This window comes from Malaclemys terrapin, chromosome 20 (genome assembly GCF_027887155.1).
Source record: "Malaclemys terrapin pileata isolate rMalTer1 chromosome 20, rMalTer1.hap1, whole genome shotgun sequence".
NCBI classification, from domain to species: Eukaryota; Metazoa; Chordata; order Testudines; family Emydidae; genus Malaclemys; species Malaclemys terrapin.
The window spans coordinates 8,494,871-8,510,628 of NC_071524.1; the positions used below are offsets into that span (position 1 = coordinate 8,494,871).

The window sequence follows — 15,758 nt, forward strand, 5'->3', positions numbered from 1 at the left end:
CAGTAGGGAAAGCACTGCAGTCTGCCCACACTGACAGCTGACAGTGCACTGGCATGGCCAAATTTGTGGCACTTGCAGCGGCATTGGGAGCGGTGCATTATGGGCTATCCCAGCATGCAAGTGACTGCAACATGCTTTTCAAATGGGGGGGTTGGGTGGAGTGTGACAGGGAGTGTGTTGTGTGTATGGGGGGAGAGAGAGTGGGTTTTTGGGGTGCTGAGAGTTTGTCAGCATGCTGTCTTGTAAGTTCACTTTCTCCTCCCCCCCCCACCTCTCGCTCACTCACTCAAAGTATCTCAGAGCTGATAAGCAGACGGCTTCTCCAGAACAGAGCTTTGAAAGGGCATTTCTGTATTCCTGCAGCCGATTTCACAACAATGACAAGAGTGGCCACTTGACTTAAGGGGATTATGGGATGTTTCCAGAGGCCAAGCACAGTACAGTAATGCAACACCTCGTCCACACTGGTGCTGCGGAGCTCCAGCGGGGGCACAGCAAACATTATTCCACTTGCCGAGGTGGAGTACCAGCAGCCCTGTAGCTGCGGACGCATAGTGCTCTATGTGCCTTGCCAGTGGGGACGGGGAGTGAGCTAGGGTGCCTGGGGCTGCTTTATTGTGCTGTAACTCGCAAGAGTAACCAAGCCCTAGGAAACAAGGACTGTGGCGGGGAGAAGACCTGAGCCCGGGCTGGAAAAGTGTCTGGCCTGTGAAAGTATCAGATGGGTAGCTGTGTTAGTCTGTATCCACAAAAACAATGAGGAGTCAGGTGACACCTTAAAGATTAACAGATTTATTTGGGTATAAGCTTTAGTGGGTAAAAACCCCACTTATTCAGATGCATGGAGTGAAAATTTCAGATACAGGCATAAATATATATTGGCATATGAAGAGAAGGGATTTACCTTACAAGTGGAGAACCAATATTGAAGGCCAATTTAGTCAGGGTGTATGTGGTCCACTCCCAATAACTGATGAGGAGGTGTCAATACCAAGAGAGGGAAAATTGCTTTTATCAAGCGTTCTAAAAACTACAATACCCACCTGGGGAAATGAGAAAACAGATTGACAGAGTGAGACAGGTACCCAGAAGTCACCTACTACAGGACAGGCCCAACAAGGAAAATAACAGAACACCACTGGCCATCACCTACAGCCCCTGGCTAAAACCTCTCCAGCGCATCATCAATGATCTACAATCTGCAGGATGTTAGAACACATAAGGAGCCATCTCCCACTCTGGAGACTCCGAACACATACTGGAATTTCCCCAGCTCATTTAATATTATTGAAATGTGGATGTTGTTCTGTAGTAGACCACTTTAATACCATGTTTTAGCAATATTGACAAATCTGTTTTGTGTGTTGGAGTGTTTGTGCATGTGTGTGCATACCAAGCCCTTTTCTACAACTACCACTAAAATAGTGTAAGATGGCTTGAAAACTAACAGCCCAGAAACATTTCAAATTCCACTGGGATTGACATTGTTATAAAAACAACAACACATTTTAAAAAAAAATTCTTCCTCAATGACAGCTCTCTGCAATTGGGGCCTGAAATAACCAAGTACTCTTTCATCTCTTTTCTGTCAATATGGCTGAGTGAGAGTGAACCATCAATAATGTTTGAGAAGGTATATAGGAAATCTTACCTGCTTCCAAAGCTTTTGCTTCTTCTAAATAAGAAAAGTAAAGAGATAACATTTCTCAATCATTAACTGTATGTTTATTCTTTTGTCAGTGCTACAAAATGGCATGCACACATACATACATACATATACACACACACAGCCAAGTCATGTTCCCACTGATGTGTATGTCAAGTTCTTCTTAGCTTCAGTGGAAGCAGGGTTAGGTCCATACTTTACTGACTAAAAGAATCCCCACAAATCTTGTTCTTCAGCTCAAAATATAAACCTTTTTCTTTGAATTAGCCTTCCTGCTTTAACAGAACAGTGAAACCAAATCAAACACTAACAGCATGAAAGTTTCAACTTTGGGATTGGGGTAAGAGGGAGAAAAAGAGATTTTATTATGGTGACTTTTGGAAATTGTAAAGTACCCAGAAACCCTAGTGGTGAGCACAGACTACATGGAGAGAGAGAGCGAGAGAGACAAACAAACAAAAAAAATTAGCATCTTATTAGCAGTACAAGTACCCAATTATAAAATCCTACTTGATTTATGAGGTATGACTGTGTGATCCTTGAACATTCGAAAATTACAAGAACTTTACTGGGGTGTACTGAATGATTCCAGATTCTGACACATAAACTACTCAGTAACATCCTGCTTAGTTGAGGAAATAGGTGAGGTGAAGTCTTGGTTCCACTGAAATCAATGAACTCACAACGAGACCAGAATTTCATATATAGTGTACTAAAATGTATTAATTAAAATGTGTTAGCTAACATTTTTTAAAAACACCGCTGTGTATCTAGCATAGACAAAATTTATCACCTTTAAAAATACATCAGCATTGACCACGACCAGCTTTTAAATTTTATCACTCAATCAAACATGAACGTTTGAAATGTGATTCCTGAGAGAAGGAGGAAAGGAATGTTGGTACATAAGACAGTATCAGCCTTAACGTTACAATTAGTAGCTCATAGCCAAAAAGTAGGATTTCCTAAAACAATCATTGAAAAGCACAGACTTTCAAGAGGACTTGTGCTGCTAAATCACACAGACTGTGTCAAAATCCCACCATCACTGAATAAGAAGGTTGGGGGCAAAGTGACTTGTTCTCTCTCATTATCACGACCATAAATGTAAAACATGTGTTTTAAAACACAGCTGTGTATCTAACATAGACAAGGCCCTGGGGCCCGTTTTGTTCAACATCTTTATTAATTATCTGGATGATGGGATGGATTGCACCCTCAGCAAGTTCGCAGATGACACTAAGCTGGGGAGAGTGAGGGGGGATTTGATAGCAGCCTTCAACTACCTGAAGGGGGGTTCCAAAGAGGATGGAGCTCAGCTGTTCTCAGTGGTGGCAGATGACAGAACAAGGAGCAATGGTCTCAAGTTGCAGTGGGGGAGGTCTACGTTGGATATTAGGAAACACTATTTCACTAGGAGGGTGATGAAGCATTGGAATGGGTTACCTAGTGAGGTGGTGGAATCTCCATCCTTATTGGTTTTTAAGGCCCGGCTTGACAAAGCCCTGGCTGGGATGATTTAGCTGGTGTTGGTCCTGCTTTGAGCAGGTGGTTGGACTAGATGACCTCCTGAGGTCCCTTCCAACCTCCTGAGGTCCCTTCTTCTATGATTCTATAAAGATTTAACACCTTTAAAAATGCATTAGGTTTGACTGTGACTAGCAACTACATTTTATCACCCACTATTTTCTGAGTCTAGACATGAATTTTAGAAATGTGATTTCTGAGAGATGAAAGAAAGAAAAGTAAATATAGAGAACAGTATCCACTTTAATGTTACACTGTCCACTGGCTTGAGAGACACCCCTGGTTCTATTTGTATTCCCTCTTTGACATAAAGGGGATTTCAAAACAATGGGATCTTTTGAAAGCAAAGAACCAATGTTAGTGTGACTGCTTTAGCTATTTGCCTGGAGAATGAGTCAGGACATTAGTGTTCTCACTTCTGCCAAAAAATCCCATATCTCCTTGGGACAGCAACCAGAGCTCCCTGTAACTCACTTTCCCCATCAGTAGAATGGAATCAATAATATGGTTTCACACGGTGGTAGGAGGTTCCTTCCATTAATGTTGCAAGTGTGCTTTCAGTTTTTTCTGATGATGGCTGATTGTGATGGGATGAAATACCTCCCTGCCCAGAGAAACTGCTGGAACTTAGAGGGAGTGATGCCCTGATGGGGCTTCTTATTTAGGAAGCAAAAGCAGATTTTTGAAGGCATTTATCACCTCAAAATGCAGATAGACATCTAGCTGGATATTTTAAAGTGCTTAGGCGCCTAACTCCCTCTGAAATCCAAAAGACACGATCAACCTCACTTCTTTCTTCTTGGCCCCAGACTTGCACTAAAGTATGAACAAGTCTGGCCCATAGCACTGCTGAAGGCCTGGGCGGTTAGTAGTTCATAGTTGAGGAGTAGGATTTTAAAAAACACCCAAGTGAGTGAGAAGCAGAAACTTTCAAGGGGCTTGTGCTCCTAAATCACTCAGGCTGTCTCAAAATCCCACCATTACTGAATAAGCAGGTTGGGTGGCAAAATGTCTTGTGCTATCTCTCCTCATGATCACCCACATGAATTTAATGACAATTTATGCACAAATGTCTGAGACAGGCATGCCCAAATATTATGTTTCAGAGTTATTTTCTCATATAAGGCAGCTACAACTTTTTTTATCCCATGATTGTTTTCACAATTGGAATGAAGATAATGGCCAGAATCAGTGTCTCAAAGTTTTCTGGCATGCAGCATTACAGCTCAAATCAGTCAGGCCATTGATCTTATTGCATCACTGAGATTAATTGAACTTGTCATCACTTGTTCTAGTTGGATAAGTAATGAAACACAATCTTTGTGGCCATTGTTGCAGTTAGGGAAGAGATGGAGGTGAGGAGAGGGGGAGAGCCAGAAACGTATTAAAAGTATTTTATTCTGGTAAAGAACAACATTCAGGTTTAAAAAAAAAGGAGCACATACCAATTTCTTTTTGAAGTTGATCTGCAAGAGAAGAACAAAATTTAAGTTACTGTGTTAACATTATCACCATGAAGTGAAGAAGCAGTTCTTTCTGGAGCCCTAACCCAGAATTTTTTGCCAGGCCCTGTCTATTGTATCATTACTGGCATATTCAGCTTCAGAACTTTCTCCTTCTGCATTGTTATTTTTGTTTTAAAAATGACACATGTTTCGCCTTCTGAACATTATCTGCAAGAGAATAACAGCAGTCTCATATGTCAATGAATATTTGTTTCATATTTCAAAAATAGGGAATCATTATCTGTGTTGTTTGAGTAGGGTTCCTGAGCAGTTAACAAGATGTAGTAGATTAGTGTCTGGAAAAATACAGTATGGGGTAACATCCTGCTAAGCGTTATGAAAACTGAAGGCACTCTGCTCATATCTGCCACACCCCCACCTCCTGCCTAGTCCCCCTCTGCTTCAATCCAGACCCCCAAACCTAGTTTTTACTCCTTTCCCTCTCTGCTCTCCTTTCCCTCACCACCACCTAGATCCTTCCTTGTACCCCTCTGCTATCCCTCCATTGTCCAACTTTTGCAACCCCTCTCCACACCCTTCATCACCTCCCCCACTGCAACTTGAGACCATTGTACTTTGTTCCGTCATCTACCACCACTGAGAACAGCTGAACTCCATCCTCTTTGGAACTCCCTTTCAGGTAGTTAAAGGCTGCTACCAAATCCCCCCTCACTCTTCTCTTCTGCAGACTAAACAAGCCCAGTTGCCTCAGCCTCTCCTCATAAGTCATGTGCCCCAAACCCCTAATCATTTTTGTTGCCCTCCGCTGGACACTCTCCAATTTGTGCACTTCCTTTCTTTAGTGGGAGGGGGGCCACAAAACTGGACACAATACTCCGGATGTGCCTCACCAGTGCCAAATAGAGGGGCATAATCATTTTCCTCGATCTGCTGTCAATGCTCCTACTAAAGCAGCCCAATACGCCATTCGCCTTCTTGGCAACAAGAGTACACTGCTGACTCATATCCAGCTTCTCATCCTCTGTAATGCCCAGGTCCTTTTCTGCAGGACTGCTGCTTAGCCAGTCGGTCCCAAGCCTGTAGTGGTGCATGGGATTCTTCCGTCCTAAGTGCAGGACTCTGTACTTGTCCTTGTTGAACCTCATCAGATTTCTTCTGGCCGAATCCTCCAATTTGTATAGGTCACTCTGGACTCTGTCCCTACCGTCCAGTGTATCTGCCTCTCCCCCCAGCTTAGTGTCATCTGTGAACTTGCTGAAGGTGCAATCCATCCCATCATCCAGATCATTAATGAAGATGTTGAACTGACCCCAGGACCAACCCCTGCGGCACTCCGCTTGATACCGGCTGCCAACTAGACATTGAGCTGCTGATCACACTACCCACTGAGCCCAACGATCTAGACAGCTTTCTATCCACCTTATAGTCCATTCATCCAGCCCATACTTCTTTAACTTGCTGGCAAGAATATGGTGGGTTGCTAGGTCCAACTCATATCGCTCGCTCTAACCTATTGTGCCTGTCCTCAACCTCCGCTGGTCCTTGGAATTTTTGTAAAGTACAATAATGTAATAAATGTCTGAACATAATTACATAGCAAGCTACTTAATAAGTAACAGCTAATGTTTTTGTGAAGATGCCTGATTCTGTCCCCTGCAGTAGATGGTCATGGGCCCCTGGTTTCGGAGAGTTGAGGGTTGATCTTTTCTGTAGTGGGGAGATATTAAAATATACATTCTCACCACCACTTTTGTTCACTAATGTCTTTTTCTACTATTTCTATACCTTTGCATCATTCTCTGACATGCAGTGGGACAGAGCATAAGGCAGCAGTTCCTTATTTATCCAAATGTCTCATTAAATTAGTGACTGAATCACCAATGAAATATTATTTAACTTTTAATTTTTTACCTTTTGCATTCCAAAGAATGAAGAGAATAGTGCCAGTGTTGTTGATGATGATGATATCCATCCAGTCAGGGAACATTGTTGAGCTAGAGATATTAGCACCTGTAAATGTTTGAAATTTTAAGTTTTTTTTACACTTCCTTTAGAAAATTATTTCCATTTTAAACAAAGAAAATGAGTCTAGCTGCTTTTGCTTAAAATACAATTTTTATGCTTTCTAGATATTGGGGGACAAAAATGTGGAAAGAACATTTGAATAGGTGGAGATAGAGAACTCTATTTTAGGTTCCTCTAGGTTTCTGGCCAGAATGTAAAAGATATTGATTACCCAATAATTGATTACTCTTGTTCTCAAAGGAAAGGAAAGGAAAGGAAAGGAAAGGAAAGGAAAGGAAAGGAAAGGGGAAGTTAAATACCTCTTCAGTGGAGTTCTTCAAGATCTGGTGTATGAATGAGTTGCACACCTAGTGTGCATCTGCTCCCTCCTCCGGAGACTAGGGCACTTCACTTATCAGTGTCCATTGGTTACACCTGTAACTAACATAGCCACATACCCTTCACCCCTCCTCAATATAAAAGGGGTGGCAGAGCGACCAATTGAACTTCAGTTCCTTTGCCAACATCCTGTTCAAAGTATTAGACTCAGCAGTAGCAGGGAAAGGAGGGTGGGTCGTGGAACATATATAGATAACACTTTTCAAAGAATGCTAGTCACTGAACAGGTAAGTAGCTTGCCTTCCTTCTTTGAGTGTTTGTCTGTATGTGTTCAATGTCTAGTGATTCTCAAGTAGTACACTATAAAGGAAGAAGGTACTGCAAGTCCAGTTAAATAGAGATTTTAAAACAGACCTTACAAATTGAGCATCTGCACATGATGCCCTCACAACAGAGATATGTTACATGAAGGTACGTACATTAACACAGTTAGCAAATAATAAATTTGTTAATAACTAATAAATTTGTTAATAACTAATAAATTTGTTAGTCTCTAAGGTGCCACAAGTACTCCTGTTCTTCTTTTTGCGGATACAGACTAACACGGCTGTTACTCTGAAACTTGTCAAACTGACAAATATTAACTATAGGAACACTGAGAAACGAGGCTGTAGAGGCTGCCTGCACCCAGGTGGAATGTAGCCGAATGTTGTCAGGGAGCTATAAATTTGCCATGTCATAACATAACTTTATACAACCTGGCACCACCTAGAAATTCACTGGTTTGAAATTGCCTGATCCATAAGGTAGCTGGGGGCATAATCCCCAGAACAGACAGAGAGGCATGCATTAGTTCTATGCAACCTGGCATGATAAAAATAGCTGTGTGGGTGCTGCGGCACAGGCTAGCTGCTTGAAAGTAAACCTCCTGATCCCCTAGATACATACTGATGTGGCTAGCCTGAACTGCTGTGCATGCTGCCATGGCCACACTGCTATTTTTATTATGCTAGCTCAAGCAGAGTGATCACGTCTTTCTCTATGTGCTCGGAAGGATGCTTCCAGCTGCAGTGTAGACATACCATGAGGTCTTTCAGCAATAAAAACAAACCGCCTAGGGGATGACCTAAATGGATTTGTCCTATATAAATAAAAGGACAAGGTCTGTAGGACACCTAATGTGTGCAGTGCTGCTTCACCCTGATTGAACATGGTTTCATGAAGAAGAGCAGTAAAGGTATAGATTTAATTACGTGAAAATCAGACAGCACATTAGGAATACATTTAGGATGTGATCCAAGAGTAACCTTGTCTGTGATAATAATACATAATAATAATATATGGAGATATACCTATCTCATAGAACTGGAAGGTACCCCGAAAGGTCATCGAGTCCAGCCTTCACTAGCAGGACCAACCAAATACAGGAACTCCGCCATAAGAGCTTGCAATTCATTCACCCTACACATCAATGTAAAGGCCATGAGGAATACTGCCTTATGGACAAATGCAACAAGGAAGAGGATCCAAGTAGTTCAAAGGAAAGACTCATTAGTCTGTAAGTACAACACTGAGATCCCACAAAGGGGCAAGATGCTGCCCAGGGGGAAATTTTAGCAAGTCCTTTAAAAAAAGATTTGATCGAAGGATGACAAAAAAAATGAATAGTCTGAACTGACAGATGATGAGCCATGATTACAACTGAATATAAACACAGAGAATAATCAAAAGACTAGAGGTTGTCAAGATAAAAGGTAATCAATACTGTGACGTTGCACTCTATATGCTTTTATGAAAATATGCTAATGAATGTGAATATAATGTAACTGGAATATTCTTCATGCAAAAGGTCTCTTGTAAGGTATCGTTACAAAGCTTATAATCTACTGAGTGTGGTCATCCTATATGTATAAATGTATCACTCTTGTATCTGAAACTAGAAATATAAAATATAGCTCTGAGGTTCTATTGTAATTATGCAATGTGTGGGCCATTAATGATGGTTTGGAATCTTGATGGCTCCCATCAACTAGAACAACTGACTGTAGATGGCTCTGTTTACTTGTAAAGACTTCCTGTATACCTGTGTGCTGGCAAGTGGGTAATGAAGTCTTACAGTGACATGTGATCATGTCACCTGAACTGGAATCCATCTTTAACCTGGTGATTTTCCATTTAAAAGGAGGGGGTGGGAGGGAGGCAACCTAGTGACAGAGGATGTGGAAAAAGCTAATGTACTCAATGCTATTTTGCCTCTGTCTTCACAAACAAGGTCAGCTCCCAGACTGCTGGACTGGGCAGCACAGTATGGGGAGGAGGTGACCAGCCCTCCGTGGAGAAAGAAGTGGTTCGGGACTATTTAGAAAAACTGGATGAGCACAAATCCATGGGGCTGGATGCGCTGCATCCGAGGGTGCTAAAGGAGTTGGCAGATGTGATTGCGGAGCCATTGGCCATCATCTTTGAAAACTCATGGTGATCAGGGGAGGTCCCGGATGACTGGAAAAAGGCTAATGTAGTGCCCATCTTTAAAAAAGGGAAGAAGGAGGATCCGGGGAATCCTCACCTCAGTCAGCCTCACCTCAGTCCCTGGAAAAATCATGGAGCAGGTCCTCAAGGAATCAATTATGAAACACTTAGAAGAGAGGAAAGTGATCAGGAACAGTCAGCATGGATTCACCAAGGGGAAGTCGTGCCTGACTAACCTAATTGCCTTCTATGATGAGATAACTGGCTCTGTGGATGAGGGGAAAGCAGTGGATGTGTTATTCCTTGACTTTAGCAAAGCTTTTGATACGGTCTACTACAGTATTCTTGCCGCCAAGTTAAAGAAGTATGGGCTGGATGAATGGACTGTAAGGTGGATAGAAAGCTGTCTAGATCGTCAGGCTCAACGGGTAGTGATCCATGGCTCCATGTCTAGTTGGCAGCCGGTTTCAAGCGGAGTGCCCCAAGGGTCGGTCCTGCGACCAGTTTTGTTTAATATCTTTATTAATGATCTGGAGGATGGTGTGGACTGCACTCTCAGCAAGTTTGCAGATGACACTAAACTGGGAGGCGTAGTAGATATGTTGGAGGGTAGGGATCGGATACAGAGGGACCTAGAAAAATTAGAGGATTGGGCAAAAAAAAAACGTATGAAGTTCAACAAGGACAAGTGCAGAGAGCTGCACTTAGGACAGAAGAATCCTATGCACTGCTACAGACTAGGGACCGAATGGCTAGGTAGCAGTTCTGCAGAAAAGGACCTAGGGGTCACAGTGGACGAGAAGCTGGATATGAGTCAACAGTGTGCTCTTGTTGCCAAGAAGGCTAACGGCATTTTGGGCTGTATAAGTAGGGGCATTGCCAGCAGATCGAGGAACGTGATCATTCCCCTTTATTCGACATTGGTGAGGCCTCATCTGGAGTACTGTGTCCAGTTTTGGGCCCCACACTACAAGAAGGATGTGGAAATATTGAAAAGAGTCCAGCGGAGGGCAACAAAAATGATTAGGGGTCTGGAGCACATGACTTATGAGGAGAGGCTGAGGGAATTGGGATTGTTTAGTCTCCAGAAGAGAAGGATGAGGGGGGATTTGATAGCTGCTTTCAACTACCTGAAGGGAGGTTCCAAAGAGGATGGAGCTCGTCTGTTCTCAGTGGTGGCAGATGACAGAACAAGGAGCAATGGTCTCAATTTGCAGTGGAGGAGGTCTAGGTTGGATATTAGGAAACACTATTTCACTAGGAGGGTGGTGAAGCACTGGAATGCGTTACCTAGGGAGGTGGTGAAATCTCCTTCCTTGGAGGTTTTTAAGGCCCGGCTTGACAAAGCCCTGGCTGGGATGATTTAGTTGGGAATTGGTCCTGCTTTGAGCAGGGGGTTGGACTAGATGACCTTCTGAGGTTCCTTCCAACCCTGATATTCTATGATTCTATGAACCCAAAGAGGGACAAAGGATTCCCGCCTTATGCAAAAGATATATAAGGGGGTGGAACAGAACAAAGGGGGCTGCAGTCATGAGAAATCCCCTAGCTACCACCTGAGCTGGAACAAGGACTGTACCATGGGAAAGGATTGGGCCCAGACTAGGAAGGCATCCAGTATGAAAAAAGCCTATTGAAACATCTCTGAAGGTGAGATTTTATCTGTATTCAGTTTTCTTACTGTATTAGGCTTAGGCTTGTGTGTTTTATTTTATTTTGCTTGGTAATTCACTTTGTTCTGTCATTACTTGGAACCACTTAAATCCTACTTTTTCTATTTAATAAAATCACTATTTACTTATTAATTAACCCAAAGGAAGTATTAATACCTGGGGGGGGGGGCAAACAGCTGTGCATATCTCTCTATCAGTGTTATAGAGGGTGAACAATTTATGAGATTACCCTGTATAAGCTTTATACAGGGTAAAACAGATTTATTTGGGGTTTGGACCCCATTGGGAGTTGGGTATCTGATTGCTGGAGACAGGAGCACTTCTTAAGCTGTTTTCAGTTAAGCCTGCAGCTTGTAAGGGGACATGGTTCAGACTTGGATCTGTGTTTGCAGCAGGCAAGCATGTGTGGCTCAAACAAGGCAAGGTACTAGAGTCCCAAAGTGGCAGAGAAAACAGGCTCAGAGGTAGTCTAGGCACATCAGGTGGCAGTCCCAAAGGGGATTTCTGTGATCCAACTCGTCACAAATACTATCAGGAATCATCATGTCTATTAGAGAAAATTTATATCATGTTGATCAAACAGAAAACCTTTTTTATTTTCCTTATAAGTACTCCTAGTAGGAGGCTTCCTACGTTCAATCAATACCCACCAAACATCAACAGAAAAAAAGCAATCTCCAGTACTTTCCATGCCATGAGAAGATGGGATGCAAGGGATGGGTGAATAGTGGCCCCATTGTTCTGGCTGAACAAGTCAACATGCAGTGGACGAGGTATTGGAGTAAGAACTAACAGTGTACTGAAATCCTGGAAAGAGTAATGTCTGTGAGTACCTGGAGATATCAGAAAAAAAATAACAAAGTTCTGTCTTGTATGATTTTCCTCAAAACGGGTGGAATTAAGGAATCAGAGGGTGAGCATAAAAGAAACCCTGAGTCCTTGGAATCAAAGGTATCCCCTTGACAATGCAGGCTCTGTCCCTTTTTTGAGCAGAAACTCACATAGTTCTTGCTATGCTTGGTGATGTATCATGTGGGTACACCCCATTGATCAAATGCAGAGTTGATTGTATCCTTTATAGTCCATTTATGGTAAAGCTTGAGGAATGCCTGCTTAGACAGTCTGCCAACAAATTGTTTGTTATACTATGCCAAATAATCCAGTGCCCCAAAAAGAGCACTTCCTTATATAAGAGAGTGGATTTGCTTGTTCACATGAAAAACTGACACAGTATTGTTGGTCATAATTAATATGTTGTCCTTCAATCTGAGAGACAAAGGAACTTGGACAGTTTGAATAAGGGTTTCTGAATCTCTGCCATTCACCAAAGAAACTGCTGGTACAATTTATAATCACCAGAAGGCTAAATCTGAGGTGATGCAGTAACTTCAGCCAATGTCTGTGTCAGGATAACATCAACACCCTGATGCTGGGTAACATCCTCAGTGAGAGGTGGGAGTCAGCAGAGGATGCAGTGCCCTGGCCTGCTGAGGTAATTACTGATGTTCAAGCACATTATAAGAAAAAGTGGAAAATTCAAAACTGATAAAAGGAAAATGTGTTCATAAAATGTGTGATTATACTGTAGAACACATTGCTACATGCTGTTGTTGAGGCCAATAACTTAGCAATATTGAAAAGGATTAAATATTTATACAGATAACAAAAAATATCAGACTTATCATACAATCAGAGAAATGCATGGCTGAAAGGTACATTGAGACCCCAACAAATCCAGCCCCCAGTGCTGAGACAGGGTCAAGTAAACCTATACCCTCCCTGACAGGTGTTTGTCCAACCTGTTCTTAAAAACCTCCAGTGATGGGAATTCCACAACCTCCCTTGGAATCCTACTCCAGAGTTTAACTACCCTTATTATTAACAAGGTTTCATAATATCTAACTTAAATCTCCCTTGGTGTAGATTAAGCCCATTACATCTTGCCCTACCTTCAGTGGACATAGAGAACAATTGATCATTATTCTTTTTATAGTAGCCCTTAACATATTTTAAAAGTATTATCCGGTCCCCCCATATTCATCTTTTCTCAAGACTAATATACTACAACTAATCGTGGAGTTTGTAGATTACCCAGTGCGTAAAGTGCTTGCAAGAGCTTTGTTTTATCATCTGTCTGGATCCAACTGACTGTGCTAAATGGCAAGATCTTCACAGCTCCTTCCCCAGACAGTCTGGGACTCTCAGCCTTTAAAGGGACAGACTCCCTATACCACAACATTCCTTCAAAGCAAAAGTTCATAACAATCACCCAACATAAATATTACTCATCATTAAACACTGAAACCCCCAATGTTAACATGGCACACAATTAGTAACAATGTCTAATTTGTCTGTGAGGTGCCCTGTGCTCTCATTTGGCCCTGTGGGTCTTTCCTGGAACATCAGAATGACTACTGCCTGTAGGCAGAAAGTCTACTTGTTCTGGTAGGTCCTTGTCCTGGGATTCCACTGTTTCATTCTACTGTGGTTATTTCCGGACTGAGACCATCTTGGGCAAAGGAGTGGACTCCTTCGCTCCATCCCTTCTTAGATTTGGAGTCTGTCACCTAATTCTCTGGAATATTTGTCCTTCTGGAGTGACAACCTTGTACAAACCCAGAAGTACCTCCTGTGACACCTCTGTTGTTTGCTACCATTGCTTCCCATCATAGATACGCACAGCATCATTTTCATCTGGCAACTACCAGGACATCAAATCATATTGTTTTTGGGGTTTTTTGCCTTATTTGTCTCTTTATACATGTGCAAGTCCCTAGTGCCACTGAGAACAGTTTCTAACAGCACAGGCAATCTTGTTTTTAGTTTTCTGTTGTGAATGGCAGCAGGAATCAACCAAGGATTTACTGATGCTATTGTAAAAAGAACAAGGAGTACTTGTGACACCTTAGAGACTAACAAATTTATTTGAGTATAAGCTTTCGTGGGCTAAAGCCCACTTCATCAGATGCATGCAGTGGAAAATATCCTATTGCCTTAGATGCTCTTTTACAATGCCGGAGATACAAGTTCAAATCTCTTCTCCACATCAGAAAGGAAATTTGTTCCATTTTGTAATTTAAGATTCTAAATTAAGATATTCTGAGGCTAATAGGTGAGATTAGTAGGAGAGAGACCAGTCAGGTTCAGACCTATAGGTATATTATCTATTCACCTATCATCATTCATGTAAAATTAATAGTGAAGTCCCTGGTGGACTATATGGTGTTTCTGTCTCTTCTCCATTTTTAAGGTAAAACCTCTGGATGGAGTATTTTGTTATTAATTTATATTTGTTAGATTTGTTTTAGTCATTCCCACTTTAGGGATGTGAGAAATGCAGCTCCCAGCACCTCCCAGAGACAGTGAGCAGAGGAGAGGCTAGGAATTTCAATTGCCTACAAGTCTCAGCTTGAGACCCACCCCAGGTTGGGGACTAGAACAGAGAAAAAAAGAAAAGGGGTTACTTGACCAGAGGTCTAACTGGCATGCCAGCGTCCAACAGCTTGCACATGGCTGGAACTGCCCAGACATGAAGTGAATATGGCAGATAGAAATAGATCGCATTCTCCCTGTCACTGTAATTTTTACATGTATCTGCTCACCATTAGAGTTAATTAAAAGGGCAGGAAATGGCACCCCACTGATCGGCGGGAACAGACTAAACAAGCTTAAATTGGATTGGAGTGTAGTACAGCATCATAGAGAGAAACAAAGAACTATGTCTACCTCTCAGAAAATTCCTGCAAAGTGGTTTTTAAGATGTCAATTAAATACTAGATTTGATTTATTTAGACCAGACTTTCTAGAAACACTCAAGGAAACACAACAAACAGTGAAAAATACACAACATAAACCTCCCAGGTATTTCAGTCAAGGGCAGACGTGCTGGTAAGAAATTGTGGGGGAGGAATGGAGTGGGGAAAACGTGTAGGAAAGCAGATATTGGGTCCAGTTACATATCTGGTAGAGGTACAATGGGGGCAGGAGATAATGAAAAGGCCCATTAATTGGATGTTACCAGATAAAAGTTCAGCCTGGCTATAGGATGCATCCCCTGAAGCTACTAAGGATGATTGTAGGGTTCATTGGCCAGAAGAGGAGGAGATGGTGCCAGGAAATGGTGACCCACAGAGGCAGAACCAGAGTGCTGCTGCTGGGGGTGATCCCATCGGTATACCCAAGGAACACCACAAAGGTCAGGTGTCATTTATCCCCCTTTCACACACCACCAGCCACAGTGGAATTACAAACCCTTCATAAGGCTCAACTGGTGAGGTTTTTTTGATTGTTTGTTAATTAAGGAATTAGAGGGAAGAAGTGCTATTATCCTGGTCCTGCTTGCAGGGTAAAGGGCAGAAAGGAAAGGAGAATAAAGCCCCTCTTAAATCTGCCTTGGGATAGATATTCCCATTGTTGTTAACCATGATCTAAGGTATAAAAGAAGCAACATCTCTCAAAGGGTCATTCAAGAAAAAAAAATGAAGTCATCTTCATACAAGGGAAAGAAGCAGTAATGGGTGCACAGACAGCACTGTTTCTTTGCATCTCATCTTTAATGGTTCACTGTTGAGGCTGCTCTATTGAAGTTTGTGGGAAGTGGTATGTTTTGGTTAT

General features: G+C 42.2%; 1 protein-coding gene across 5 annotated transcripts in view; it reads right to left on the reverse strand.

Annotated features, from left to right (window-relative positions):
* The window catches only part of LOC128826533 (butyrophilin subfamily 3 member A1-like), a 113,673-nt gene that overhangs the window by 60,278 nt on the left and 37,637 nt on the right, over positions 1-15,758 (reverse strand). For all 5 annotated transcript variants that reach the window (XM_054009862.1, XM_054009861.1, XM_054009860.1 and 2 more), the window contains 3 exons: positions 6,571-6,669; positions 4,639-4,659; positions 1,652-1,675 (listed from right to left, as the gene is read on the reverse strand). In XM_054009862.1, the coding sequence (XP_053865837.1) occupies positions 1,652-1,675; positions 4,639-4,659; positions 6,571-6,669 (144 nt within the window). The remainder of the gene's footprint in view (positions 1-1,651; positions 1,676-4,638; positions 4,660-6,570; positions 6,670-15,758) is intronic.